The 26,728-nt window shown below is 31.7% G+C and overlaps 3 protein-coding genes and 1 long non-coding RNA gene across 17 annotated transcripts; 2 read left to right on the forward strand and 2 right to left on the reverse strand.

Moving 5' to 3' along the window:
• Positions 1-1,646: 1,646 nt before the first annotated feature.
• Positions 1,647-2,392, forward strand: LOC118051044 (ethylene-responsive transcription factor ERF016-like). Its single transcript, XM_035061564.2, has one exon. It carries the CDS (start codon positions 1,688-1,690, stop codon positions 2,186-2,188), a length of 501 nt encoding a protein of 166 aa, XP_034917455.1. The 5' UTR covers positions 1,647-1,687; the 3' UTR covers positions 2,189-2,392.
• A 6,309-nt stretch (positions 2,393-8,701) lies between these two features.
• Positions 8,702-9,794, forward strand: LOC118051043 (uncharacterized). Its single transcript, XR_004687974.1, has 3 exons — positions 8,702-9,130; positions 9,220-9,291; positions 9,690-9,794. It is a non-coding gene; the product is annotated as an uncharacterized lncRNA (long non-coding RNA).
• A 5,180-nt stretch (positions 9,795-14,974) lies between these two features.
• On the reverse strand, positions 14,975-19,294 carry LOC118051041 (uncharacterized). 12 transcript variants are annotated; one of them, XM_035061557.2, is made up of 7 exons: positions 17,266-19,293; positions 17,039-17,100; positions 16,348-16,463; positions 15,852-16,091; positions 15,553-15,745; positions 15,358-15,398; positions 14,975-15,281 (listed from the first exon to the last, which is right to left on the reverse strand). In XM_035061557.2, exon 1 carries the CDS (start codon positions 19,080-19,082, stop codon positions 17,307-17,309), a length of 1,776 nt encoding a protein of 591 aa, XP_034917448.1. In that variant the 5' UTR covers positions 19,083-19,293; the 3' UTR covers positions 14,975-15,281; positions 15,358-15,398; positions 15,553-15,745; positions 15,852-16,091; positions 16,348-16,463; positions 17,039-17,100; positions 17,266-17,306. The 12 variants fall into 12 exon arrangements, with proteins under 12 accessions (XP_034917448.1, XP_073262423.1, XP_034917446.1 ...); XM_073406322.1 differs by having other exon boundaries at positions 14,975-15,745; positions 17,266-18,811; positions 18,971-19,294; XM_035061555.2 differs by having other exon boundaries at positions 14,975-15,398.
• Positions 19,295-24,294: 5,000 nt separating this feature from the next.
• LOC118051040 (tetraspanin-19) lies at positions 24,295-26,673 on the reverse strand. 3 transcript variants are annotated; one of them, XR_012168698.1, is made up of 5 exons: positions 26,009-26,673; positions 25,455-25,848; positions 25,064-25,236; positions 24,877-24,981; positions 24,295-24,728 (listed from the first exon to the last, which is right to left on the reverse strand). XR_012168698.1 is itself a non-coding variant. In XM_035061548.2 (5 exons), the coding sequence occupies exons 1-5, from the start codon at positions 26,170-26,172 to the stop codon at positions 24,465-24,467; spliced, it is 969 nt and encodes a 322-aa protein (XP_034917439.1). In that variant the 5' UTR covers positions 26,173-26,670; the 3' UTR covers positions 24,295-24,464. The 3 variants fall into 3 exon arrangements, 2 of the variants coding, with proteins under 2 accessions (XP_034917439.1, XP_034917440.1); XM_035061548.2 differs by having other exon boundaries at positions 24,877-25,236; positions 25,455-25,535; positions 25,749-25,848; positions 26,009-26,670; XM_035061549.2 differs by lacking the exon at positions 25,064-25,236 and having other exon boundaries at positions 25,455-25,535; positions 25,749-25,848; positions 26,009-26,667.
• Positions 26,674-26,728: the final 55 nt, after the last annotated feature.

Raw genomic sequence — 26,728 nt, forward strand, 5'->3', positions numbered from 1 at the left:
TCTCTATTATTATTCTAGAGATTAAGATAACCTTATTTAATGTGTTTCTTATATTTTTATGAAAATATTAAAGTAATTAATTTTAAAATTAACTTCTTTATATTCTTAAAAAAAAATATTACATGAAAAATAGTATATTACGCCTAAATATTTATGATTTTATTCTCCAAACCACAACAAAGTCTAGTAATTGTTTTTTCTGTTACATACTCAACTTTGAGCTGGTAAATATTGTAATTTTTATAAATAAATTACTCTGAATTTTTGAAATACCAAATATCTTATACTATAGTTCATAAATCATTACTGATATTTTAATATTGTTATATGATTTAATGATTTCACTATTAAAGTTATGCGTTAGGACTAAAAATATATATAATAATTATAGATATAAATCTATTTTTGGGAATTTTGATCCACCAAAAAAATAAAATAAAATTCTTAAAATATAGGTCTTTTTTGTAGTTTTTTTTTTATTAATTTGAAAGGAAACATTAAAATGAAATTTAGGAGTTAAAAAATAAAAAGTAATTAAGGCGGATATTATATAAGAATATTTTAGACTTTACAGTATTAATAATAAATTATAGGATAGAAATCACATCACCTTTATTAAAATACTAAGACTAAATTAATTATAAAAATTTAAACCGATTGGGAAATAAAACTTTATTTAAATTTACCAACAAATTTGTCAAATAATGAATGTCAAGGGTTCCATAAAGCTCTTTCAATCCCTTTTCCATAGTAAAAAAGAGATAAAGCTTTTGTTGATGACGATTCTTACCATTAAATATATTAAAAATGGTGTTAATGGGTTTTACTAGATAAAAAAAATCTTATAATAGTTATTTTAAATTTCAACATGACCTAAAAAAAATAAATTTAGGTTAAAGATACAATGTCTTTTTCCTATTTGATTTGGTGGTTTGAATATTTTTTAGGCTTAATAGGTTGACGTGTTGGTTTTTTGATATTCTAGAGATGTTTGCAAGGGTATTATGTGGTTGAGATCAATTAAAAAACAAGTGTTTTCGTAAAGATCTTGTAGGATTTATTTTTCAGTCACCAAAATAGTAATTGGAATGTGAACTAGAAAAGAGAAAAATTTATTTTTAATATTAATAAATTTATTTTATTTATTTTTTTTAAAAAATTAAGATTATTTTTAAAAATATCTTTTTAATGTGGTTTAATCCCGTTTGTTTTTATATTTTAAAAATTTTTTAAAAAATTGAATTTTTTTAAATTAATTTTTTAAAATATTTTTAGATATTTTTATATATTGATGTTAAAAATAATTTTTAAAATAAAAAAAATATTATTTTAATATATTTTTAAATTAAAAATATAAAAAAAAATAATTATGATTACATTTCTAGAAAAGGTGTCGACGTGTCGTTGCCACCAAAGACGAATATAGTTGACCTTCGAGAACCCGGTCAATAAGCCGATAACGATAAGAACAGGCAGGTGCATGGCGAGGTTCGAACATATCATCCACGTGTTAACTTTTGCACGCCCATCACAAAAATCTCAACAACGTGTAAGCACCCAGAAGAATCTTAAGGGTTGGAAATTCACCGCCTAGCCACTTTCCATGTTCCCACCTCAATCAACATCAGACCACGTGGAAAACACACACGCATCCTCTCACATAACAGTAGTCAGTAGCCTTATATACATGGTTCTCAGTTTTTGGAAAACCAGCGTTGAAATGGTGAGAGAAAGAAGGGAGAGAGGAGATCATAACGGGCGTTACAAGGGAGTGAGGATGAGAAAGTGGGGAAAATGGGTAGCAGAAATAAGGCAACCTAACAGCAGGGATAGAATATGGTTAGGCTCTTATAGTACTGCAGAGGAAGCAGCAAGAGCATATGATGCTGCTGTTTTGTGTTTACGAGGGCCTTCGGCGACGTTTAACTTTCCAACGAATATGCCGGAAATCCCTGCCACGGCAGATCAGGTATTGTCTCCTATGCAGATTAGGGAGGTTGCTTCCAGGCATGCAAGAAGGGGGAGTCCTGTGGAGCCCGCAGAGAGGATTGTGGGACCTGGGTTGTGTGAAGTGCCGTCTGGGAGGAGTGTAGAGGTGTACTTGGGTGGTGGAGAGAATATGGAGGAATGCTTGGAGGGGATTTTTAGTGGGGCATACTATCAAACACCTGGTGTGTGGACAGTTTAAGTTTGTTAGTGGCGCGTTTTCTGTTCTCTCCACTATTTGTTTGTCCTGGGAATTGGGGTTGGTTCTTTCTACTTGCATAATATTCGTTAATCATAGTTGATAGGATTCTGCTTGTGCATTTTTATAAGATTTTGTAGTCTTTGATTCGTAAACATAAATAACAGAAAGGAAATAAAAATAAAAATTTCAGTATGTATTTAATTACCCCTCGCTTCAATCAAATTATCTGTCATTACTAAAAAGTTAACAAATAAAAAAAAAACAAAAACAGTGATGATTTTTTTTTTTTATCGGGTTTATTAAGATGATCTTTTTTGGACATAATTTTTTATCTCTTAAATACTGATAGAAAAATTCTCTTTGTATATATTAAGGGAATGACAGAAAATATTATAGTGAGATTCAAATAAACAAATCTTATAGTAATTTACTTTTACTGATGGAGTTATTAATTGAATAATTCTATTAATAATGTCATTAATGATATTTAATTTATGACAAGGTGATCGATCATCCTCTCTCTCTTCATTTTTTTTTTAATGCATTTTTTCTACAACAAAAAATCACCCCAACACTCAGTTTATTAATATTTATACTTTGATTCAAATTTTATTTAATACTCTCCATTTTAAATAAGTAAATCTACCTTTTATATATATATATATATATATATATATATATATATATATTTGAACTCAATTTTAAAATGTTGATTTTTTTTTTTTGTATATTTTTTGTAGATATGTGTTTTGTTCGGCTATTTACATGTTGTATAGTTTTTTCTCATACAATTTTTTTGTATGGATTTAGATTTTATAAAATTATATTTATTTATAAATTGATGAATCTTATGTCGAATTTATGACTTAAGTGTTTTGTAATGAAATAAATAATGGCTTATTTAACAAGTTCATTTTATATTTTGTTAATTTTATTGTGAAGTTGAGATTTTCGGTAAATGTTTAGAAATTTAAATTTATGTAGATAATTGATAATGAATTAAGAGTAATATTAAAATAGATTGAATAAATTTGAGTTAAATCAATATTTTTGCAAATTATTTAGTTAACGTAGTTAATTAATACATGTTGTTATTATTTTATATAGGTTTGATATAAGTAATGAATGATTGTTCATGGATGTATAGAGATTTACCCCAATGTTTGTGGATGATGAATTATTGTAAAGGGATTCAGGGTTTTATTAATTATATACTATCTAATCCAAGAAATATTAGTGAAGGGGGTATTAGATGTTCATGTAAGAGGTGTAAAAATAAAAATTTTCTTGATTCAGATGTTGCAACGATGCATATTCAACAAAAAAGGATTAATAAATAAATAGCTTTTGTTGGTATCTACACGGAGAACCATATGTTTCTTACAATATGATGGTAGAAAAGATGGTTGGGTCAACTTCTAGTTCTAGCAACATGTATGAAGTTGTAGATAAAAATAGTAATCCTTATAGGAATATGGTTATGTATGCAATGAGAATGAATCAAGGTCATGCTAGTCAATGTCCAATCGTTGATGAAAAACCTAATGTAGATGCGACCATTTTTTTTTTATTATCTTTTGAAAGATTCTAACGAACCATTATAGGATGGTTGCACAAATCACAATAAATTATTGGTCATTGCACAGGTGTTCAACATTAAGTCAAATCACGGGTTGAGTGAAGCTGGTTATGATAGAATTATCAAATGGATAAGAAGCATTTTAAATGAAGGGAACATGTTGAAAGAGAAATTCTATGTTGCTAAGTCCATGATGAAACCCCTCGGTCTAGGATACTAGAAAACTAACATGTGTCCAAACTTCTGTATGTACTATCTTGAAAATGCTAAGTTAATTGAGTGCAGAACATGTGAGCATTCTTGTTATAAACCCATGACTAAAAAGGAAAAGTCTCTTGTCGCATAAAAAAAACTTATATACTTTCCAATTACACCTAGACTGCATATGTTAGTCATGATATCAAAGATTGATAAGCACATAACAAGACACCAATCATATAATATGATGGGTGAAGTGATGATGCACCTTTTTGATGGTGAAGCCTGGAAACACTTTAACAGTGTGCATCTTTATTTTTCAGTGAAGACAAGGAATGTGCATCTTGAGTTATATACAAACAAATTCAATCCATTCAAGTTTTTTTTTTACTCCTTATTCTTATTGGCCAATGATACTCACGGTTTACAACTTGCCAACAAGGATGTGTATAAGGCTGGAGTTCATATTTTTATCTATGATCATACTCGATCATAATAGTCCAGGTCGGAATATAGATGTTTGTTCATTGATGAGTTGAAGTAGTTGTGGTCATCTGGGGATTTGACTTATGATGTATCGAGGAAACAAATTTTCTGATGAAGACAGCTTTGGTGAGGACCATCAATGATTTTCTATCTTATGAAATGGTTTCTGGTTAGAGCACGTATGGAAAACTAACATGTCTATACTATATAGAAAATAACAAGGCATTCATGCTAATAAATGACAGTAAATCATCTTTTTTTTTTTACTATTATCAACGGTTTTTGTCAATGATTCACAAGTTCAAAACAAACAAAAAGGATCGCTTTATTGATAGAGTTGAAATGGATGTTGCACCACCACTTCTTATAGGTGAAGGATTGTATAAAGTAGTGTCAAAGTATGATAACATTGTGTTTGGTTTTCAATTTAGTAAGCAGAAATTTTCAGGTTTTGGTTTGACTCACAATTGGGTAAAATGAAGTATTTTCTAGGAGCTTTTTTATTGGAAGACCAATCTTCTTCGTCATAACCTTAATATAATGCACATAGAAAAGAACATGTTTAAAAATATTATCAACATGGTTATAGACGTGAAGGGGAAAATAAAGAAAGTCATCAATGCTAGAATGGATATAACTTTGTTTTGTCATCGTACAAATATAGAGTTGATTTATGTTGGGTTACAGGTTGCAAAGCCCAAAGTTAGCTTCCCTTAGATAAGAATGCACAGTTACTTGTCTACCAATAGCTTAAAAGTCTCTGTTTTCTTGATAGACATGCCTCAAACATATCAAGGTTAATAAATTTGAAGGATTGCATATTGTATGTAATGAAGAGCTATGACTGCCTCTCGTGTTTATGCAAACACTTATTTTTTTAGCTTACCAGGATTTATTACAAAAAAGGATATGAGATTCATTCACAAAGATCAATCACTTTTTTAGAGATATATGCTCCAACAAGTTACAGACACAACACATAGAGAGGCTTGAAATGAATATCGTTCAAACAATATGCAAACTTGAGATGATATTCTCTCCATCATCTTTCGACTCGATGGAGTATCTACTCATATATTTACCGTTTGAGACAAAAGTTGGAGGCTCAATACAATATAGATGGATGTATCCACTCAAGAGAATAGGGTTAAAACATGTATCATAATTAAAATTTTATTGTCTTTGTTTGCATATTTCAAAACATTCATTTAATTTCATGCATTTACTTGTTCAACCTTAAAAATAAAAATTAAAAAAACAAGGCATATATTGAGGCTTCGTTATGCGAGGTCTATATTATTAAAGAGATCTCAACATTTATCTTGTACTATTTTGAGCCTCGGGTTAGAACAAGAATCAATGTATTCCAAGGCATGAAGGTGGTGGGAAAGTGCCTTCGAGTGGGAACTTGTCAATATTCTCTCATTATAGACGACCCGTACCAAAAAAAATGTCGTGAGAGGAAGGTATTTGTCATAAATAGAATTCAAACAAGCATATAATTATGTGTTATTTAATTGCGATGAACCAAGACCTTTTATTTAGTAAGTATACTACTTAACATGTCATTATTTTTGAATAAAGTATCTTTTATAATATCACAAACTGATATATTGTTCAATTCCTCACAAGTAACATCATTAATATTTACTATCGCAAAACTCACAACTGACTAAATCCTAAAATTTTCGATTACAAGATGAATAATTTTCCACGTGGTTTATAACACATATAAGTACCATTTCATTATTTTTATCTCTTGAGAAACTTGATCCCATTACACATTCTCGCCAACTGTTCATGGTTGTACTTTATGTAACCAGGTTTATTAATTGGGTGGAAATGCTAGTGTTACTTTGTATTTACTAAGTTTGGGTCTTGAAATAAAGGTGAAGTGCTATAACCGATATTTCTTCAATAGATATATGTTTCATACTGAAGAATATGAGCATGACAAAAAGACATATAACCGCGTGGTTTATGTTAAATGGTCGACTTCAAAAGAGTTTGAAGTTGATTACTATAAGAAGTTGGAAGAGGTCATTGATGTGTAATATCATAGCGAGTATAATAGAGTGTTTTTATTCAAATGATATTGGTATGACACCACTAATAGAGGAATCATAGTAAATCCCCGTAATGGTTTGATCAAAATTAATTTAAAAGCTAGACTCTGCAATGTCGACGATGTCTTTATTTTCAACAAATAATGACAACAAGTTTATTACACATATAATCCTTCCTTTAGAAAGGATCTTTCAAGAGCTTATTGGTAATCCATAGTGAAAACCAAACTTGGTGGTCGTGTCAAGATTGTTCATAATAGCAATGATGAATTGATCATAGGAGATGATATCTTTCAACTTGGTGAGTTAGTTGATCCATATCAAGTCGGTTCATCTAATGACTTAAAAAAATTTAAATTTTTACATCATCAAGAATATTTTTATTAATGTTAAACCTGAAAAGTTATATAATGTTTTGACTTCCAATAAATATACACAAGTTGATGAAGATGATAACGATGAAATCAACATACAATATTGTGATGGAGATGAGGATGAGTCAATTGACGATCGAAGACAAACATCTATATTCCAACTTGGACTATTACGACTGGGTATGATCGTGTTATTATGCTGTGTGTGTAACTGTAAATTTAAGTATTTGCAAGATGGATAAATAGGAAATACAAATATAATTTGTCACTAGACACTATTTTACATCGACAAAAATACCAACAAATTGTACATTACTTACTGATATACTGACGTAATGTGTTTGTGGGGTATATTCGAGAGATCATGGGAATTGTTACCTTTCACCCTACCACTATTCATGGTGCTCACTGCATACTGGTATACCGACATAATATTTCTGTCAGTATATTCCAAAGACCAGGGAATTGTACCCCTTTACCCTGACACTATTCACGGTGTTCATTACATGTGGTTATACAAATGGAATGTGTCTATCAGTATATTTCAAAGATCACAAGAACTATTCACTTCTCAATGTAATGATAATGAATGATCTTTGGACTATTCACTTATTTTACCGACAGAATGAAAAGTCGTTAGTAATATTTAAAGCGGCTTTCTGAAAATTTTTGCTCAAGTTGAAAATTTCTATTTGACTTTATAGATGGAATCACTGACAAAAATATTTAAAAAAATTAACATTTAATTTTTCATATTTGATTTCGTTGGTAAAAAAATGCCTAGATACCAAGACCATTAAATCTCAACTTGACTTTAGAAATGGAATCACTAATGGAAATATTAAAAATATTAATATTTAATATCCTGTTAGTAAAAACTAAAAGAAACGACCTAAATCATGACAGATCAGGGCTTCATTTTCTTCTCTCTCACACAAGTTTCTCTCTCTTTCTCTTCTCTTATCTCTCTCTCTCTCATTCTCACTTGAGATCAAGCATTCATTTCTCTTCTCTTCTCATCCTAAGACATGTTGTCTTTCTTCATTTTTCTTCTTATTTTTCTTATTTGTTTAATTAAAAGCCAAAATAAAGTACACCATTAAGGTAAGAATTTTTCATTCCTTTTTCTTCTTCTTTTTTTTCCGTATTATTTATTTTTTTGTCATTATTTTTGCTCATTTTTGTGCTCTTACTAATTTTATGAATTAATAAATGACATGAATTTTAGTTTTTCTTGAAATATTTTTTTCATTATTTTGTTGAATTTTAGTTATTTCTTTTCAAATTTGTTGTTCAATTTCAATTTAATGTGTAGGAATAATTTTAATTATTATTTTGTATTTATTCCATTTAGAAGAAATTTTTATAAATTTATGATTAAAAATATTATTACTTAGAAATAATTGTGCTGAATTTTAGTGTTTATTGTAATACCTTTTCCATTATTATTTTGAATTTGAGTTGGTTTTTTTTTTCAATTTTGTTGTTCAAATTCAATTAAATGTATAGGATTAATTTTAATTATTTTTTGCATTTTTGCAAATTTAGAATAATTTGTTGTAAATTTATGTTTAAAAATATTATCATTTACAAAATGAAAATTTTCAACCAAATCAAATTATGCTAAATTGTTAGAAAAAATTGAATAAAAACAACTAGTTTGTTGCATATATGTTGTGTATTTTAAAAATCTTGGGTAGTTTCCTGTATAAGGGAGATGTGGCCAATTTTTTTTAAGAAAATAGGAATCATTTAATTTGTTTTATCCATAATTTGTGTAGATGCCAAGTGAAAAATCTATTGCATGTCATGAGGATAGGATTCCTGCTAGTTCTTCTAGCAACAATGTTGACGACTATGAGTCGTTAGGTGTTGACCAAGAACAAACACCTTTGGCATAGACATCGACTCACGACGTGGGCTTGTCAAGTGCGATGATGCAATGTCAAGGGGGTCCCTTCACAACATGATCCATTTACCCGCAAGTATGAGTGCAATGACACAGGCTCTTCAAGCTTTCATTGTACATTGTTTTGTTTTCACAACAATGTGTTTAATAATTTTTAAAAACATAATATCATTTAACGAAAGAAATTTTAGGTTTATAAATACTGAGGCTGCTAGAACAATAACATCAACCTTTAAATCATCAATGAAAATCTCATTGTTTCAATGGAGCCAGGTTTTCAAATATCCTGAATGGAAACCGCAAGTTGTTGCATGATTTTCAAGATTCAAGGTTAGTATTAACTGAAATATTTTTTTATGTTAATTTGGACTATTTATTTAAATTACTGAAAATTTTCTTTTATAATTTTTTACTTAAAGGGAAAATTGAATGGGAGAGAACTGATGATAATGTTGCAAGGTTCAAAGTTGAGAGAATCGCGCTGCAATTAGGTAAGATCGAATTTAGGATAGTTTTTTTTTATTCCAAATATTAAAATTTTATTTTTCATTTACTAAAAAATAATTCATTTATACCATATAAGTTGCGTGATTTATTGAATGAGGCGCAAAAGAAAGCAAAAAAATATACGAAAGAAAGAGAGCTTTCATGCTGAAATGACATGACAGTTTGGAAGGATTTTAGATTGTCGTACATCTTAGAGGTTAATGGTCACAGTCCAATACGGATAACCAAAATTGACGTGTTCATGCTTCCATTACCATGCACACTAATAGCTATGTTCTGTTCATTTTGCTTGTGAAGTAGATGGTGGTATTTTTTTTACATCCATTTTTTATTAGTTCTTGTTTATAAACATATTTAAATGATAATATTTTTTTTATTATAGGTTACGGTTCTCGTACGCGAGCCAAGCTCACTTGAGCTTTTTGTTGAAATGCATGTGTGTAGCGATGACCGCCAAAAAAAGTGCAACAATTCATTGATAGCCGAGCTCAGTACTTTGTGGTATGTGGGTTTTCAATTACTTTTTTTTTTTCTTATGTTACTATTTTGATTTTTTTTTTCGGGATACATATAACAACTGGTTGTAGGAGAGACACATGGACGATCCTTCGACCCTTTCGGATATCGATCTAGATTTGTGGTTGAATGCATGATTGTCTTGTGAGCCCAATAAAAATTAGGTGTACAAACTCTCTAAAATTACGACCAACAACTTGCAAACGACTTGTAATGCTTCGATAGTTGGATGTTCATAATTGATTCTAAGTGTTCAAACTTTAGAGTTGGTGGGGATGTTAGACCAACAGGTATAGGATCAAATAGTTCATCTTAATAATAAATATGAATGACTCATTGATAATTATAAAGAACTTTGTTGATTGGTAACAGAGATGAGATCACATATAGGTGGTTTATGTACACCCCTTAATTGGCCCAATGATCCCAACAACGACCAGCCTCCTCCTCCTCCAGCCTCATCTTTATTTTAGATTTATTGTATTTGAACGTATAAATGCTTAAATTTGTAATAAATATTTTATTTTCACACTAATTTATTTTAAAATTATAAAATAAATTTGTTATAATTATTTTTCTACTTTTGTTCTTTATTTTAAAAAAAAAAACTATTTTTAAAATATTACCAACAACACAGCTTCATTAGTGTATTTTGGAGAGTTGAAAAAGAATTACTGCAAATATTATTGTTATTGGTAACACACCGATGGAATTCCATATGATATTTTGTTAGTGATATGTTATATTTATCAATAGAATAAAATTGATAATTTTTTTTTTGATGTGTTTTGTTTGTGTGCAAATCATCAGTATGTTTATTACTGACAGATTTAATAATAGTCCACAAATTATTGATGAGAGTTTTTTCTATGGATGTTTTCGTCCACAAGTCTAGTTGTAATATATGTACGGACATATTACTAATGCAAATATCAACAAAACACTTCTATCGATGAAACTGCTAGTGTGTAATAAATCTTCTGGATTCCTGGTTGAAGAACACACCAATTATCCGTTATTTTCTCATGAGCAACTTGGTTTTTATTGCAGACAGGTCTTGAATTTCCCAAGGACTTGCGAGGTAAAATCTTGTGCACTTTATCAGCGCAAAACAGTGCTTCATAATCCTCGTCTGGAAAACCATGTATAATCGTTAGTCCTGCTCTTTGTAAGAAGATTAATGGAAGTCACGTAGTAGAAGGTACATATTTCAATATTGTTACTAGATATGTGCACTCGCTGCGCCACAAGCAGGGACAACATTTTCCAACCCAACAATAAAAATAAAAAAAAATATTCAAACGATAATAATCTAAAATAATTTAAATTAAATTAATAAAAATACAATCCAAGATATGAGGAAAAAAAAAACTCGTAAAACAAAAACAAAAATAAATTATAAAATTCTAAGTCTAATAACTTACTATTAGAGATGAAAAAAATATATAACATAAAAAAACACTCAAGTCAACACAGAATAACTTAACAAACCAACAGCTTGCGATATAAGATTAGGATTAAAAAAATATATCAAAAAAATGACCTAGTAAAAAACTAAAGTTCAATAAAAACACATCAAAAATATCTTGAGCCAACTCAAATTAATTTTACCTACTCTCAAAATAACAAAAAAAAAAGAAAAGTTAAAAAATAACAAAGTTCAAGAGATAATAATTTATTAAAAAATATTGTAATTAAAAAAAATAATTATAAAAAATTAAAGGAAAACAAATCCGAATCAAATTGAATTAACTAAACTAACTCATTGCGCACGCCATGAAATTGAGATAAAAAAAAAAACCCAACTAAAAATTACCTAAACTAAATTAAAAATATATATATTATACAATACTCTAAATGGTGTGGGGCAATTATTGTTCCCCTACACCTAAATCACTATGGATTACAACAGTAATCAGTAATCCACAGTGCTTTCTCTTTTTTTTTTCTTTTTTTTGCATTTTTTTTTCAACTTTCCTTTTTTCTCGTTTTTTTTTTCAAAATTGCTTTCCTTTTTTTTTTTTTCCAACTTTGCTTTTTTTTTTCCTTTTTTTCCATTTAATTTTCTTTTAAAATGTTTTCTTTATTGATTTTACTTTTTAAATATTGAATTGGTTAAAAATTCTGTTTTGTAATTTTTTTCCTTTAAAATACTGTGAATTGCTACGGTGTTTTTCCAATTAGTTTTTCTATTTTATTTTTTTATTTTTTCAAAATTATATTTGTTAACTTTTTTTATATTGAGCTGATTAAGAATTTAGTTTTGTAATTTTTTTCTTTAAAACATTGTTGATTGCTACAGTGTTTCTCTGCATGGTTTTCTTTGTTTTTGTTTTTATTTTCTCCGAAATTATTTTTTTTTATTTTATTTTTTTAATATTGAGCTGGTTAAAAATTACAATTACAATATGTGAGGAAAGCACTGTAACTTTCCTCGCAAATTACTGTGGATTGCTACAGTGTTTTTTCTCATGTGGTTTTTTTCTGTTTTGTTATGTTTTTTTTTTCTAAAATTATCTTTATCAGTTTTATTTTTTTAAATATTAAGCTGGTTAATAATTGCAATTACAAATAAATACAAGTTTTGCCTCACAAAACACTATGAATTGATACAATTTTTCCTCACATGGTTTTTTTCCAGTTTCTTTTGTGTTTTTCTTTTTTGTAATATATTTTTTTAAAATTATCTTCGACGATTTTTTTTTTTTTTAATATCGAGTTGGTTAGAATTTAACTTTGTAATAAAACTTAATCATATGGGGAAAGCATTGTAGCTTTCCTCACAAAACATTGTTGAAAATTACTATTGAAAGTCATTATAAATAATGTTAAATCATGTGGGGAAGCACTGTAGGTTTCATCACAAAACACCGTGAATTGCTACAGTGTTTCCAACATGATGTTTTCCTTTTTTTTGTGTTTTTTTTTAATATTTTTTTTTCAAAAATTATCTTTGTCGATTTAATATTTTTTTAATATTGAGCTGATTAATAATTTAGCTTTATAATTTTTTTCTTTAAAACACTGTGAATTATTGCAGTGTTTTCCCATATGATTTTTTTTTTCCAAAATTATCTTTATCCATTTTAAAAAAATATTACGTTGGTTAAGAATTATAATTACAATAAAGTTAAATCATATAGGGAAAGTGTTATAGTTTTTCTTACAAAACACTAAGGATTGCTATAGTATTTATCTAAATGGTTTTTTATTTTATTAGGGAAAGCACTGTAGTTTTCCTCATAAAACATTATCAATTGCTACAATGTTTTTTTTATAGGTTTTTTTCCTTCCAAAATTATCTTTGTTGGTTTTTTTTAATATTAAGTTGGTAGAAAATTTAGCTTTGTAATTTTTTTTGCTTTTTATTAACAGAAAAACTAAATCATGTGGCGAAAGCAATGTATCTTTCCTCCCAAAACATTATGGATTGCTACAAATCATTTTGTTCAATCTCTAAGTTTTGATTACCAACACAATTTTTTTTTGCCGTCATGAAATATTAGCCCCATTATATTTTTAGTTTCTATTACTTATCTAACACTGGTTCACAATTATAACACTATTAAATATATTTATTTTATAAACCCGCGGCAACGCGTGGGCATGCATATTGTATATTGTAAACAAAAACACATGCTGGCCCAAGCTATACTTAGAGTTCGTTTGGCAACGCGTTAACGGTTACGTTTATTTAAAAACACTTATTAAGTGTTTGGTTACCGATTCTTAAGAAATCAAAAAACGTGGGCCCCATCATTTACAGCGACAGGAACACGATTTTGGCGAAGCAATAAAATCCTGCTTTTTTCACAAGTTTCAACCTGTGGTTGGAACGATTAGTGGCTAATTACGTGCACAGTGCAAGTGAATTGCACTGTGCACGCGAACAGTGCAAGTGATTGCACTGTTCACGTGAACAGTGCAATTCACTTGCACTGCTCGCGTGAGGTTTTTTTTTTTTTTTTTAATATATTTATTTTCTGTACACTTTTTTTTTTAAAAAAAAAAACTAGTTTACAGTAAATTAAATTTACTTGTATTGCCATGTAAACAATATTTTTTTTCCTGAAAAATTAGTGTAGAGTGAATTAAATTCACTCGCACTGTAATATCAAATCAATTTTATTCCTGATAATATTTTATCTAATTTTATTGCACGCTTAAAAAATTATAGAAATTATAGTTCTTGTCGGATGAATTTTGTACGTAATGTAATTGTAGATGGTTTAATGGAATAATAAAAAATTTTCATATAAAGTATTATTTATTTCATGAAATAATAACAATAGTTAAATCTACAACCTTTAAATTAAAAACCATCAATATTAATATATATATATATATATATATATATATATATATTTAAATTATTATTTTATAATTTTAATTTCAAAAGCATTCTTAACCAAACACATTAAACTACTTTTTATTCAACCTCAATTTCAACCACAGTTTTAACCAAACACCTATTTTTTCAAACCAACCTCAATTAAAAGTACTTTTTATAAAACAACTTTTTTCAAACCACAACCACAACAGCTACCGCAATACCAAACACACTCTTAGAACATGATTTGAAACTCAATTTTAAGAATGATTCAAAAATATATTTTTAATCAATCAAATCACTGAATATCCAACCAAGTCAAATAAATTTAACCGAGGTCATTTTCTTGTCCAATTTCACTACAAAGCTTGCCCGAATTAGGCCCCTGATCCGGGTCTCTATAATCAAATATACCAAACTAGGTTTAACAGTTATAATTGCAGATATCGATGTCAGCATTGATGCCACGCCCTACTCTCACCATTAGGAGTATAACACAAACCTCAAATACTGTACTTCGCTGTTTTGTGGATGAAATTACTTCAGCCATGACTAGACATTTACACAACAGCTTTGACATTAAAAAATAAAAAGCAACAATATAGATATATCTTACAAGGTGAAATTAGCCAATTAAATTAACATAAATAGCAGGCAAAGACACCAGCCACAAATAAAATTATTTCGATTGTTTCATATAATTACACATCATGTATTAATTTATTTTTCTAAATTGATGATCTTGAGAAAGAATCGGTTTGTGGCATCCTGATATTGTTTGATTCTGTTAATAAATGAAATGAAGTTGAAGCATATGGAGAGAGGACAACATGCATGTCTTTGTCAGCATTATTAAGCAGAGTTTATGCTGGCACCACCTGCATAACGTGAAGATGCCAAAGCAGTTTGCAGATTTGCTACATAAACTGGAATTGAAGGGTTCCGAGATCATTGAAAATTCACGAGGGTTATGACAAAAGATGTCAGATGCCTTTTTTGGATCAATGAAGGAAATCCCGTCCATTACACTGGAAGAAATGACCACAGTTTTTGTTGATCCAGACAATTGTAAGTTGAGCCCCAAGCAGAAACTTCGAGATTCACTTTACTGTTCCAAAAATTCACGACCTGAAATTTACATTTCCCAGAAAGTAAGAAGTTGGCTGAAAGAACTCGAACATAAACTCTTACAACTCGATTTTACATGTGTTTGAGTTTGTTGTCAACCAGCAGCAGCATGTTATGCTGTGAAGACCACAAAAGTTGACTCAGTGGATTATGCCATATTTGTTAAATTGGAAAGGGATTCAAACTTGCAGCATTGACCTCAAAAAAGGATAAAAACTTATAATTGGTGTTTAGGACATGATCACTGCAAGCTATGCTGGTATTAGCGAACCTTTATTTTCAGGTAAGTTTCACCATTACAATTTGGCCAAGTAATTGCAGATGCAACAAGTGTAGAGAAATTTGTCTGTAGCTTAACATCAAAAAGAGCTGCTCCACTCAACTCTATGAAGAACTTTGGCACCCAGTAGTTCGGAGTTCCATGGTGCTTTGACGAGTTGAAGGCAATTGCATCTAGAGTCCACCTTCATAGAAAAGTTCCATTTAATGTCAGAGTACCCAGAAAAGAAAATGTTATTCCTTGCTGTGCATGCTTGAATTAATTTTTGCAGAATAGAATGAGATTGGTACCTCCTATCATTGTAATTCACCAAAAGTGGTGCATAGCTAGCCATCTCCACAATATCGCTGCAATGGAGAAATAAAGCCCTCCTCGAATTTTCATGATGAGTATGAAAAAACAAAAAGATACTTCAGCCATGACAAACCTGTTCTTTTCCAGCTCAGTGAGGAATCCAGCTTCGGTGAGTGCAGCTAAAAGACTTCCTGTGCACGCATCTTTTCCACTCACATATCCTCACTCACAAAAGCCTGAAAAATAGAAAATCCCATGACTAATCACATATTTTAGTCAGTAGTTGTCAAAAAGCATATCACACACCTCAGGTCCAGTGCAAGATGTGCTATCAAACTGATGAGTCATAGAAAACAGGTTGCTGGATGATGTATAAATCTAGTTTAATGAATAAAAGAGGATTACAATTGTGTTTTCTGCCCAATAAAAATATGTGCAAGTGCAATACTGCTAAACAGAAAGAAAATAAAGCTATTGTGACAGGATGTTTACGTGAAAATCATAGGAATCCGCTGGGTGATCCAAAGAATGAGAAGACTCATTACATTTTGTGATTTTGATGTCAGGATAGGCACTTTTTATGGCATTGCAGAACTTGAGATAATTTCCTGGTAGAAAAAAAGCACATGAATTTGAGTTCTGAAACTGGTCTATCTTCCAGATTCTGGAGTGAAGAGTGACATTTGCAGACCTTAGACACTTTTTGTGAATAAAATCTTTGTCAAATATAACTTAATATAGAATCGAGATCAGGAGACCATATCATAGCAATTAATCTTTGAAATCTCAATAATGGATCATTTGACGAACACATCCAAGTTCCAAACTTGTAAAACCTAACTACCACAAGGACTCTTGGAAGATAAATGCAAATATGAGTAATGCTACATGAAGAAATGTCATATCACCTCAATAACATAGCATCTAAATAGAGGGTGAATACTTCAAATTAGAAGTACATGCTACTTTCCAAGGACTCAAAACTGGTTCTGTCATCTAATGCAATAAACAGATTTGCATAGGCAAGTCGGAGTTTGTCATATCACCTCAATAACATAGCATCTAAATAGAGGGTGAATACTTCAAATTAGAAGTCATGCTGCTTTCCAAGGACTCAAAACTGGTTCTTTCATCTAATGCAATAAACAGATTGCATACGCAAGTCAGAGTTTGTGTTCCATACATGACTAATTTTGCATATTCTTCTCTCATTTCTCCTTTTCCACCAGATGGGTCTTATCCTGCCTGCAGTAAAAGTAAAATGTTGTCAACATACCAGTCCCAAAATAGTAACTACACGAAATAAAAGCAAGTTAATATTGTTAAAATTGCGGCAGGAACAAACTGAGAAAAGTCAGGTTATATTTGCACCATCAACTAGCAGCACTGGGTACGGAAAATTTACATCACCTTTTCACCTCGACAACATTCAGATTCATCAAGCAACTTTTTCAAACCAAGATTGCCACACCATCATTAGACAACAGATCTCCCATCAAGGTTCTGGTGTGGGCATCTGCAGAGAATCCTCTATCGAACATTTCCTGCAAAAGTTGTTTTGCCCCTGATGCGTCGTTGTTCCGGAGAAATCCTCGGACAATAACATTGTAGCACCAACCATCTGGTGGGCAGCCATCCCTTTCCATTTGTCTGAGAGCTGTGCATGCTTCATCTAGCAATCCTTCTCTGCAAAGTCCACTGATTATTGTAGTCCAAACCTGAACATTAGGCAGCAATCCTTTGACGTAGAGTTCAGAAAACAGCTCCCTTGCATCTTCAAGCTTCCCAGATTTGCACATGGCATCAATTAAGATATTATAGATCACCAAATTAGGCTTCAAGTAACTATTTTGCATTTCTCGAAATAGTTCCAATGCCTGATCAATGTAACCTTGTTTGCTTAAGCCATCAAGCAAAATTGAGTAAGTTATTAGATTTGGGGAGCTGCCCTGGGCAAGCATATCCTTGAAAAGATATTTTGCTTCCAAAATTCTCCCTACTTGACACAAGCCGCTTATAAGAGTGTTGTAACTAGCAGTATCTGGAACTAAGCCTCGAAAACTTATTTCATCAAAAAGTTGTTTTGCCTCATCAATCCTCTGGGCCTTACAACATCCATTGATTAAGACGTTGTAACTAAAAACATCAGGTATGCAGCCGTTGGTTATCATCGCATCAAATACCTTTCTAGCTTCAGAAACTCTGTTTTGCAGAAGATATCCATTCATCAACGAACTATAAGTCACGGTATTAGGCTCCACACCCTTTTCAATCATTGTCTTGACTATTCCCTGAGCCTCTGAAATCTTGCCTTTTTTACAAAGTGTGTCGACCAAAATGTTGAAGGTAATGACATCTGGCATGATGTTCAAACTCATCATTTCATTGACAAAAGCTGGAGCCTCTTCCTGATGGTCTGAGTTGCATAGGCCATGCATTAAGGAATTGTAAATGACAACATTTGGTTGAATCCCTTTACCCTTCATCGCAGAGAAGATATCGAAAGCCTCTTTCACTAGTCTATCCTTGCAAAGGCTATCAATAATCGTTATGTATGTCACAACATCTGGTTGGCATCCTTCATTGTCCATTTTCTTTAGCAATTCAACAGCGACAGGGGTCTTTCTAATCTTACACAAACCTTTTATAACCGTGGTATAAGTATGTAGATTAGGTCGATATCCTCTTTCCACCATCTCCTCAAAAAATTCCACAGCACGAGCAAATTTACCCTCAATACAAAGGCCATTAATTAAAGTAGAAAAAACCACAACATTAGGTTCAAAACCAAGCTTAATGATCTTCCCAAAGACAGAGAACCCAAAATCGACACGTTGCAAGCGACAGTAGCAATTAATCAAAATGCTAAAATGACATACGTTCCGTTCGATCAGCAGCAATTCAATTTGCTTGGACAAAGAAAGCACAGCCCCATATTGTTTGATTCTGACAAGAGCTGATAAAAAATCATTAAAATCGACAATACGAGGCAGGGGATGCATATGAACCATGTCATTGAAGCGACACAAGGCATCTTCAATATTAGTAATAGAACACCCCTTTTGGCACTTTTGCCTACCACTACCACTGGAAGTATGAAGAAAGACAGCCATACCCATTTCAGTTTGGCTTCTCTGAGAAGCAAGTCCAAAAGGGATTGAAGCTGAAGAAGAAGAAGAAATAGCCATTAAAACCCTTTGCCGCTTCATCGCCATCGCCATCGCCATCACCACTTGAAGTAGGGAGACTGAGGTGAACGGCTAAATCAGAGAAGAGAAGAAGGAAGGGGAGAAAGGGCTTAACCTAGGCTGAAACGGTAACGTTTCGCCTCAAATCTTTTCCTTCTTTTTTATCAAAACTGTATTTTGTTTGCCTTTGTTTGTGTCCTCAAATAGAAAAAAGAACAAATGTGTTTAGTTCGAGAAAGAAACCAAGTTTAAAGTTTCGAAGTGAAGTCCTCTCAGGAGGTCACAGTACCATAAGATTTTTTTATCCTTCCTGTAGTATTATTATACATTATTTGTTTTAAAAGTTTTTTTAAAATTTTAAAACGGTGATATTAAAATAAATTTTAAAAAATAAAACAAAATATTATTTTAATAAACTTTTTTAAAAAAATATTATCAAAATCCTGCTTTTATTTTATTTTGACTAATTGATTTTGTTAATTCATCATATTATCCATTATATCATTATTGATTAATCAAATAATCAATTCCAATCTAAATGTCTATGATGTTCATTATGACTTATCCATATAATTTAAAGAAAAAAAAACTCAGTATATTTCTGGTTCGTTTATGATATAAACATACCTTTCTTTCATTCTTATATACCTTACACATAATTTCTCTCTTTCAATAATGTCTTTTATCTTAAATATTTATTACACTCATTTATAGTAAATTTCAATATTTCTTTTCAACTTAAATATTTCTAGTGTTTATTTTTGGCAAGTTATATTATTTTTCTAACTCAAATGTTTTTCATATACATTTATATCAAGTTACAATATCTTTTAATCTTGGTAATTTTCTTATGCTTATTATGACATATTTAAATATCACATAATAAACTCTTCTATTAGAGATAATTAGATATCACAAGTTACATTTGTCGTTACAACCCATTCAAGTATCACATATTTGAATTTCATCATTGTTGTCCATTCAATTTTTTCGTATTATAATTTGCACCATTGCATTCCATTTAAATTCCCACATTTTTTTCTCTCCCCTATAGGCATGGTTTGCATAATATTATTTTATGTCTTGTAAGCATAATTTATTTATATTAATTCTCTACCCTATAGGTATTATTTTTGTAAAAATATTTGAGCTTTTATCCTGACTATGATACTCATCAATCATATTCCAAATGGCAGACTATATTTGTATCTATAGTCTACATCCAAACATCTAACTATGATACCATATCATCTTATTGGTCTTCGTCCAATGACAAACCTTACCATTTTCATTTATTTTTGTCTAAAATAGCAAACTTCACCATTTTTATTAGTCGTCATCCAAAAACAGTAGACTTTATCAATCTCATTCGTAGTCATTAAAAATGACCGACTTTACCAATCTCACCGGTCGTTGTCTAAAACAACAGGCTTTATTATTTTCATTAGTCTTCGTTTGAAATGATATACTTTATCACACATTATTGGGTCTATCGTTGTGGTAAGCAAAAATACACATGATCACTACTATCATTGCAGTCAATCACAATCATAATATTCAATATCGTTGTTAAGTTCATAAACACAATATTTATTTTCACCAATGCAGTCATTCACAAACTCAATATTTAGGGAGTTCATGCTCTAAAGGAAGGTTTTAGACCATTACATGATGGGTAAGCTTTCTAGCTGATTTTAAAAGATCTATGAATTGCCTAGTAACCACCTTGCATGAAGGCAGTATAGGGGTTTACAAGGAATTGTTGGGGCATAATGTGACTATCATTACCGAGTAAACACTTAGTTCATAGTTGGATGTTTCACAAATCTAGACCCCGATTGAAAGTCATGAAGAAGATCACTACTCCATGCCTAACCTAAAATTGGGTCTACTCGCGAAATCAAAATGTATGAGGGCATTAACCTATACTCGATGTACTTATGCATAAACATGAAATACAAATGTTAAAGCAGTGAAAATACGAGCTAAAGTTAAATAGACCAAAACAAATAGGCAAACAATCAAACAAGCAAAACTTAGTTTGGCCAGACAAGGTGTTTTCCAGTGGAGTTGCCATCTTGTTGCAGGGTGCACCACGATGTTGAAGGGCGATGACGAGGTTTTCTGTGCCTCCTGAGGAGGTGCGTGTTGTTAGGAAGGGTTTTAAGTTTGGGTTTAATCATAAAATTATGATTAATGTTCTGGAGTCGCCACCTAGTATTATGGTTACTAGAAATTTATAGTCTGTGAGAATGTGAGTAAAGGACTAGTTATGTAAGAGAAAGACACATCACCCCCAATGCACCCTACTTAAGATAAGCTGCATTGTTGTTTGATTATTTTTCTAAGTCGAGTTTCTATTCATTTGTCTTTTCTAATGTCTAAAGCATATCTCCCTTCGTAAGAGAGTCTATACCTCATCAGATGAAATTTTAACCATTCTAAAGTTTAAATTTTAGCATTGTATTTATTTTACACCTATATCTTTAATACTTGAGGGTATACTATATCATGTAGTATTACACCCCATAGATATTAAAGTTTATATCTAGACCTTAAAAAAAATTAGTAAAGGGTTTTTTTTTTATATTTTAGTCAAATCCTAATGGATAATCATAAGCTGGTTATGATATCAATTTTTGCATTTTAAAACATGAGAAAGATGCAATTTTTTGTCCTTTTAAGAAAATATGCTTGGAAAATTGTAGGATTTGGCCATTTGCATAAAAATAAAATATCTTTTTGTTTCTTTTTGTCTTTTGAAAAGGGAAAACTAATTTTAAAAAGTTTGAGATTTTTTTGAATTTTTTTAGAAATATTTTGAAGAAAGCAAGATATTTTAATACCTAATTTGTATCTTACAATGTAAAAATACAACCCAATATTAAATAAAATTGGTAGAAAAATATGTAATAAAATCAAACTTTTTTGAAAGGATTTTTTTTTTTCATTTTTAAAATATAATATTATATATAATATAATTAAATATGTGAGGTCAGCCCAAGTAACTAGGTCGATCCCAAGAAAGTTGGGTTAGGCCAATCTTGACCCGACAGATCTTTTTTTTTTTTTTTAAGTCCAGGCCAGACCTGACCCAGAAATTTTGAATGAGCCAGAATTGGCCCACCCCAAGATAGGGGGTTAATTATCCCCCTCCAGTCCCTTCTTTTTATATGCAGGCGTGACATGGAAAGAGATTGTAAAGAAGAAGGGGGAAGGAAAGAATGTGGGGTCAACCTTGTTGTGGCTAGCTGGTGTGAGAGGCTCGTTCATGGTGGTTTCAACAATGATCGGAGGTGTTGGTGGTTGGGTTGCTGTGGTGCAGGAAGAAGAAGTTTGCAACAATGTTATTGTTCATTTTGGTAGGCGATAACGATCGTTGAGGTTGAGGTTGTTGGTATTCTCATAAAAAAAGGCAGTTGTGGAAGCAGCAGAGAGAGCCACAGAAAGCTGATGGGGAGAGAAGAAAAATGGAAACAGGGGGATTGTTGGTTTGTTTAAGACTTTGGCCTCCAATTTCTTCATCCTCATGTCATGGAATCTAGATTTATTTATAGGGGGTAGAAGAGGGATATTTTATCTTTAATTGTGTCAAATCATGGCCTTTGGTTCAGTTGGAAAGGATCTCAACCGTTGGTTCAAAGTGTGTATCACGAGATGTCAAATCTCCAGGAAAATAGTTGGTTGGGTTGGACACTTTGCGTCAACGCCTCAACCACCATGGTGTCAATTGCGTGCATGTTTTGTAAAGGGATGTTAGAGGATCATTTGCGTGCAAGTTTTGTCAAATTTGGTGGAGGTTAGAGGCATTAAATGTAACTGCAAAATAGCCTCTTTGAACTGTCATTTCAGAGAAAATTAAAGAAGAAGATGAACAGTAATCAAAACGACGTCATTTTGGTAAAGGTTGTTTTTGTCCTTCGATTTCTGATTTATCTTATCTACACCCTCGATTGACTTTAAACTTTGATGTTTATGCAATTGGGTTATGACATACCAAATAGGACCTTTGGCAAATACCAACCACTTTGGCCTACCAAACACCAAGTACCGGCTACCAGCTACTTTGGCTAGAGAAAATGGATCGGATTAATAAAATCAAGAGATTAACCGATTATTCGATATATAAGTCTTGCTCCCAAGCTAATTAGATTTTTTGAAACCTTAATAAGACAAGTCTTTTATGTAGATAATGCTTTTGAACCAGTACTAGTAGGTTTAAAAGAAAAGTTTAGATAATGATTGGTTCACTATTTAGGTATCGCTTGCTATTATGATAGCGATTGCTCTTTAAAGTATTTTTCATTGAAAAATATATTAAAAAATTATTTTTTTTTATCAAATATCGTTTACGCCGCATTCTCAAACGCTAACTTAATGTTATACAAGGCATGTCTTTGATGTAGATAATCCTTGGCTTCTCTGTTAAATGTTATTTTGTTCAACTTCCATCTCTCGAAATTTTTTTGTCATTTATTTTTATTATTATTATTATAATGTATGTATGTGAAAGTGTTCATGCCTGCTGCTTGTGGTTGTAAACCCTGTTCAGCAATGTGAAATCCCGGCTGGGGTAAGAATTTCCCGACTAGTTTAATCTGAATGGGTGGCGATCGGAAGCTTTGCTGGTTGAGTGTTTCCTCTTCGCATCCAGTAGAGCAATAGAAATGACTTCTATGTATTGTATTTCGCCAACAATCTAGCTTATCAAATACCAATTTGGTTCTTGTAAATTTATGGTAAAACATAAACAATTGCTAGGTTCAGAATAACAGTCTAGGTCGCTTTGATCTTGGGTCCCAACTAAAATTATATTTAAATGTTTGATATTGTGTTTGTATTATATAATTTAAAGTTAATTTATTTTTAAATTTAAATTATTGTGTTATATTACATGATTTAAAGTTAATTTATTTTTAGATTTAAATTAAAGTTATGGATGTTAAATTAATATTTTGAATTTTATATATATACATAGAACAAAACCCTAGGACAACATACTGAAATGATCTGGAATCAAAATTTATTATTTCGATAAAAAAAAACAGCCAATCAGAATTGACAATGTTTGTTCAAAACCCATTAATATTTTTTTTAAAAATAATCTTTGAATTACCATCGTGACCTAAGCTTTTTGTCAGGTCAACTTTCAAGAGCTTTTTATCGAGCTAGGTTTAATAAATATTAAAAATGGGTTAAATATATTGCATAAAAAGACAATCGAGCTATATGGTGAGTCAAGGAAGCAATCTTAGGAGGAGCATTTAGAAGTTGATGCAATTTTTCTTGCAAGGCTTTCCTTAAACGTACAAAATTTCTCCCAAACATGTATTTTATCTTACACATTATTACAATTTACTTATGTACAGTACTACTTGCAGAAACATTTGTTGTGCTCAACTGAAAGAGGGTTAGAGGAAATTAATAAACTGTGTTTGCTCTCTGGAATCTCCTTCTTAGTAGTCTCTTAATACTTGAAAAAAAGCCTCTCGGTGCATTTTCTCCTCGCAGAGAGAAAACAGTCCCACATCTTCTGCAAGCTTGTCTAGAGCCCTCTGCAGATCCTGGAGACTCTGCTGGCACTAAAAAGGATTGACTAAAAACCGGGGTAGCCACCTCTTGAAAGTGAGTTCTTGGCTCTGTACCTGCTGCCAAAAGAATGGCAGCAAGTATAACAACACTGATCTGAAAAACGATGAACACCACTGTAAGTATTTTTCTACTACTCAGGGGATAACAAACTAAACACTCTGATCACAAAGTTTCTGATAACATTATGTTCAAAGTGACTACTGCTACCATAAACTATTAAGCCTTTTGTCTTGGAATTTACCTGAGCTACCATAATCAAGAGCATGATTGCGCGCCTTATCTTTACGTGGAACGTCATAAGAATCTCAAAGTCTGTGTTTTTCTGGCCAGTATATGTAGTGATTTGCTGTGATAGAAGACGAGGATAAATATGACATGAGAAGCAGAGTCTCGAACAGAAAAGATCCTTACTAATTGAGTGCACGCACGTTCGAATATAAAAGCAGCTCATGGCCAGGATCATGCATGGGGACCATATCAAGACTCGGAAAGCTGGTTCATGGCTTGTATAGAGTGTGTTAAAGTAGACTTGATTCCAGACTATTTTGCAGAACATGTCTATGTTAGGGGAAAAAGGGGGTGGCAGCCACTTCTGTCCTTCCTAGCATCAAGATAATGAGAATTTACCAATAACTAAACCATAGATGCAGAGTCTCAAACTGCTTGAAATAAGCTATGGTCATAACTATAGATGAGTAATTTAGTTTAATTTACTTTTATCCAGTTGATATCATTGCTGAAGGTTGATTAGGAAGTTTTATGAACATGGTACCAAAAGCATCTCGTGTATCCATTAATTCAAAAATAGAGCAAGCATACCTTTCCCCAGTCTATCTTGAAGAAAATTGCAACGATGACGGCAACTTCAAGGAAAAGAAGGCAGCAGATGGCAACAATATACTAAAATCTAAGTCAAGGAAAGAAATTATATGAAGCAGACACAAATGTAATTAGCAAAATCCAACCAAAGGAGAACTCCCTCTACAAGGACAGAAAGTGTGCTTATTAAGAATATCATGAATGATTAAACAGTCCCTGGAAATGATGAAGCTTGGAGAATCTCAGAGGTTCTTTTGTTCTTCTAGTTATACTGAAGCTAAGTAGAAAGGATGCGAAACAGAGGGTAGAATTGCTGATGCAATTAGCTATAATATAACCACCGATGGTGCTTAAGCAGACAACAATCCCCGCTCCTAAAAAAGTGTATATAAACCTGAAAACAGAAAATTGAGAGTGGCTTGTCAGATCCCTAGTAACCCTTTGCTTGGATCTCTTGAATCATCTGTCTAGTGATGTCAATTTCCACAGGCAAAAGATGTTGATTTTCATGAATATGTCTGGTTGTGAAGAGAAAGTGGAGATTGGAGACCTACCATGGTATTAGAGGAGATGACCCGAGAGGGAACTTGGTAATACTTTCATCCCATTTCTTTTGAAGCCAAAGGGAGTATATGATCGTTCCAATCCCACACAGGAGCATTACCAGGTTAACTATCCTGATTGAGTCGTGCAAGCAACACCTAGCACACCTTGTCATCGCTGGTTTTGAATCTACCTGTATTGAGCAGCTATCACAACAACCAATTGTGGTGGGCAGGAGAGTATTGAGCTCCTTCCAAGCTTATTTCCCATCTGAAATTCCAGCGCCGGCATGCTCTACTAAGCTGCTGCCGGTCAGGAAAGGGGGCTGGTGGGTGCGGTGCTATTGATGTCGTTTTTGTGGTTAAGAGAGACCGTATCGAAGAATGCTCAGGTGTGCTTTTGTGCTTGCAAGAGGGTGGGATTTGCACTTCGTTGAAAGTTAGATGAACGATGGAGACAAGAAAATACACAGAAGACACCAATTTGAAGGCAACCTAACAGTCATGGAGCCATCGAGCAGCAGGGGTGGTGTGCCCATTCCTATATGCTCTTCTTTTTTCTCTCTTTTTTTGGTAGAACAATATGCTCTTCTTTGAACAAAGACCAATGTCGAGAAAATTAGCTTCAGAATCGGTCAAAACCACCATTTGATCTCCCAACCAATACCTTTAACTCAAAACACAAGACCAGTGAATCGATTTAAGTTTCTATGTCGACAAACTCACGGCTGG

Source organism: Populus alba, chromosome 18 (genome assembly GCF_005239225.2).
Source record: "Populus alba chromosome 18, ASM523922v2, whole genome shotgun sequence".
Classification (NCBI taxonomy): domain Eukaryota; kingdom Viridiplantae; phylum Streptophyta; class Magnoliopsida; order Malpighiales; family Salicaceae; genus Populus; species Populus alba.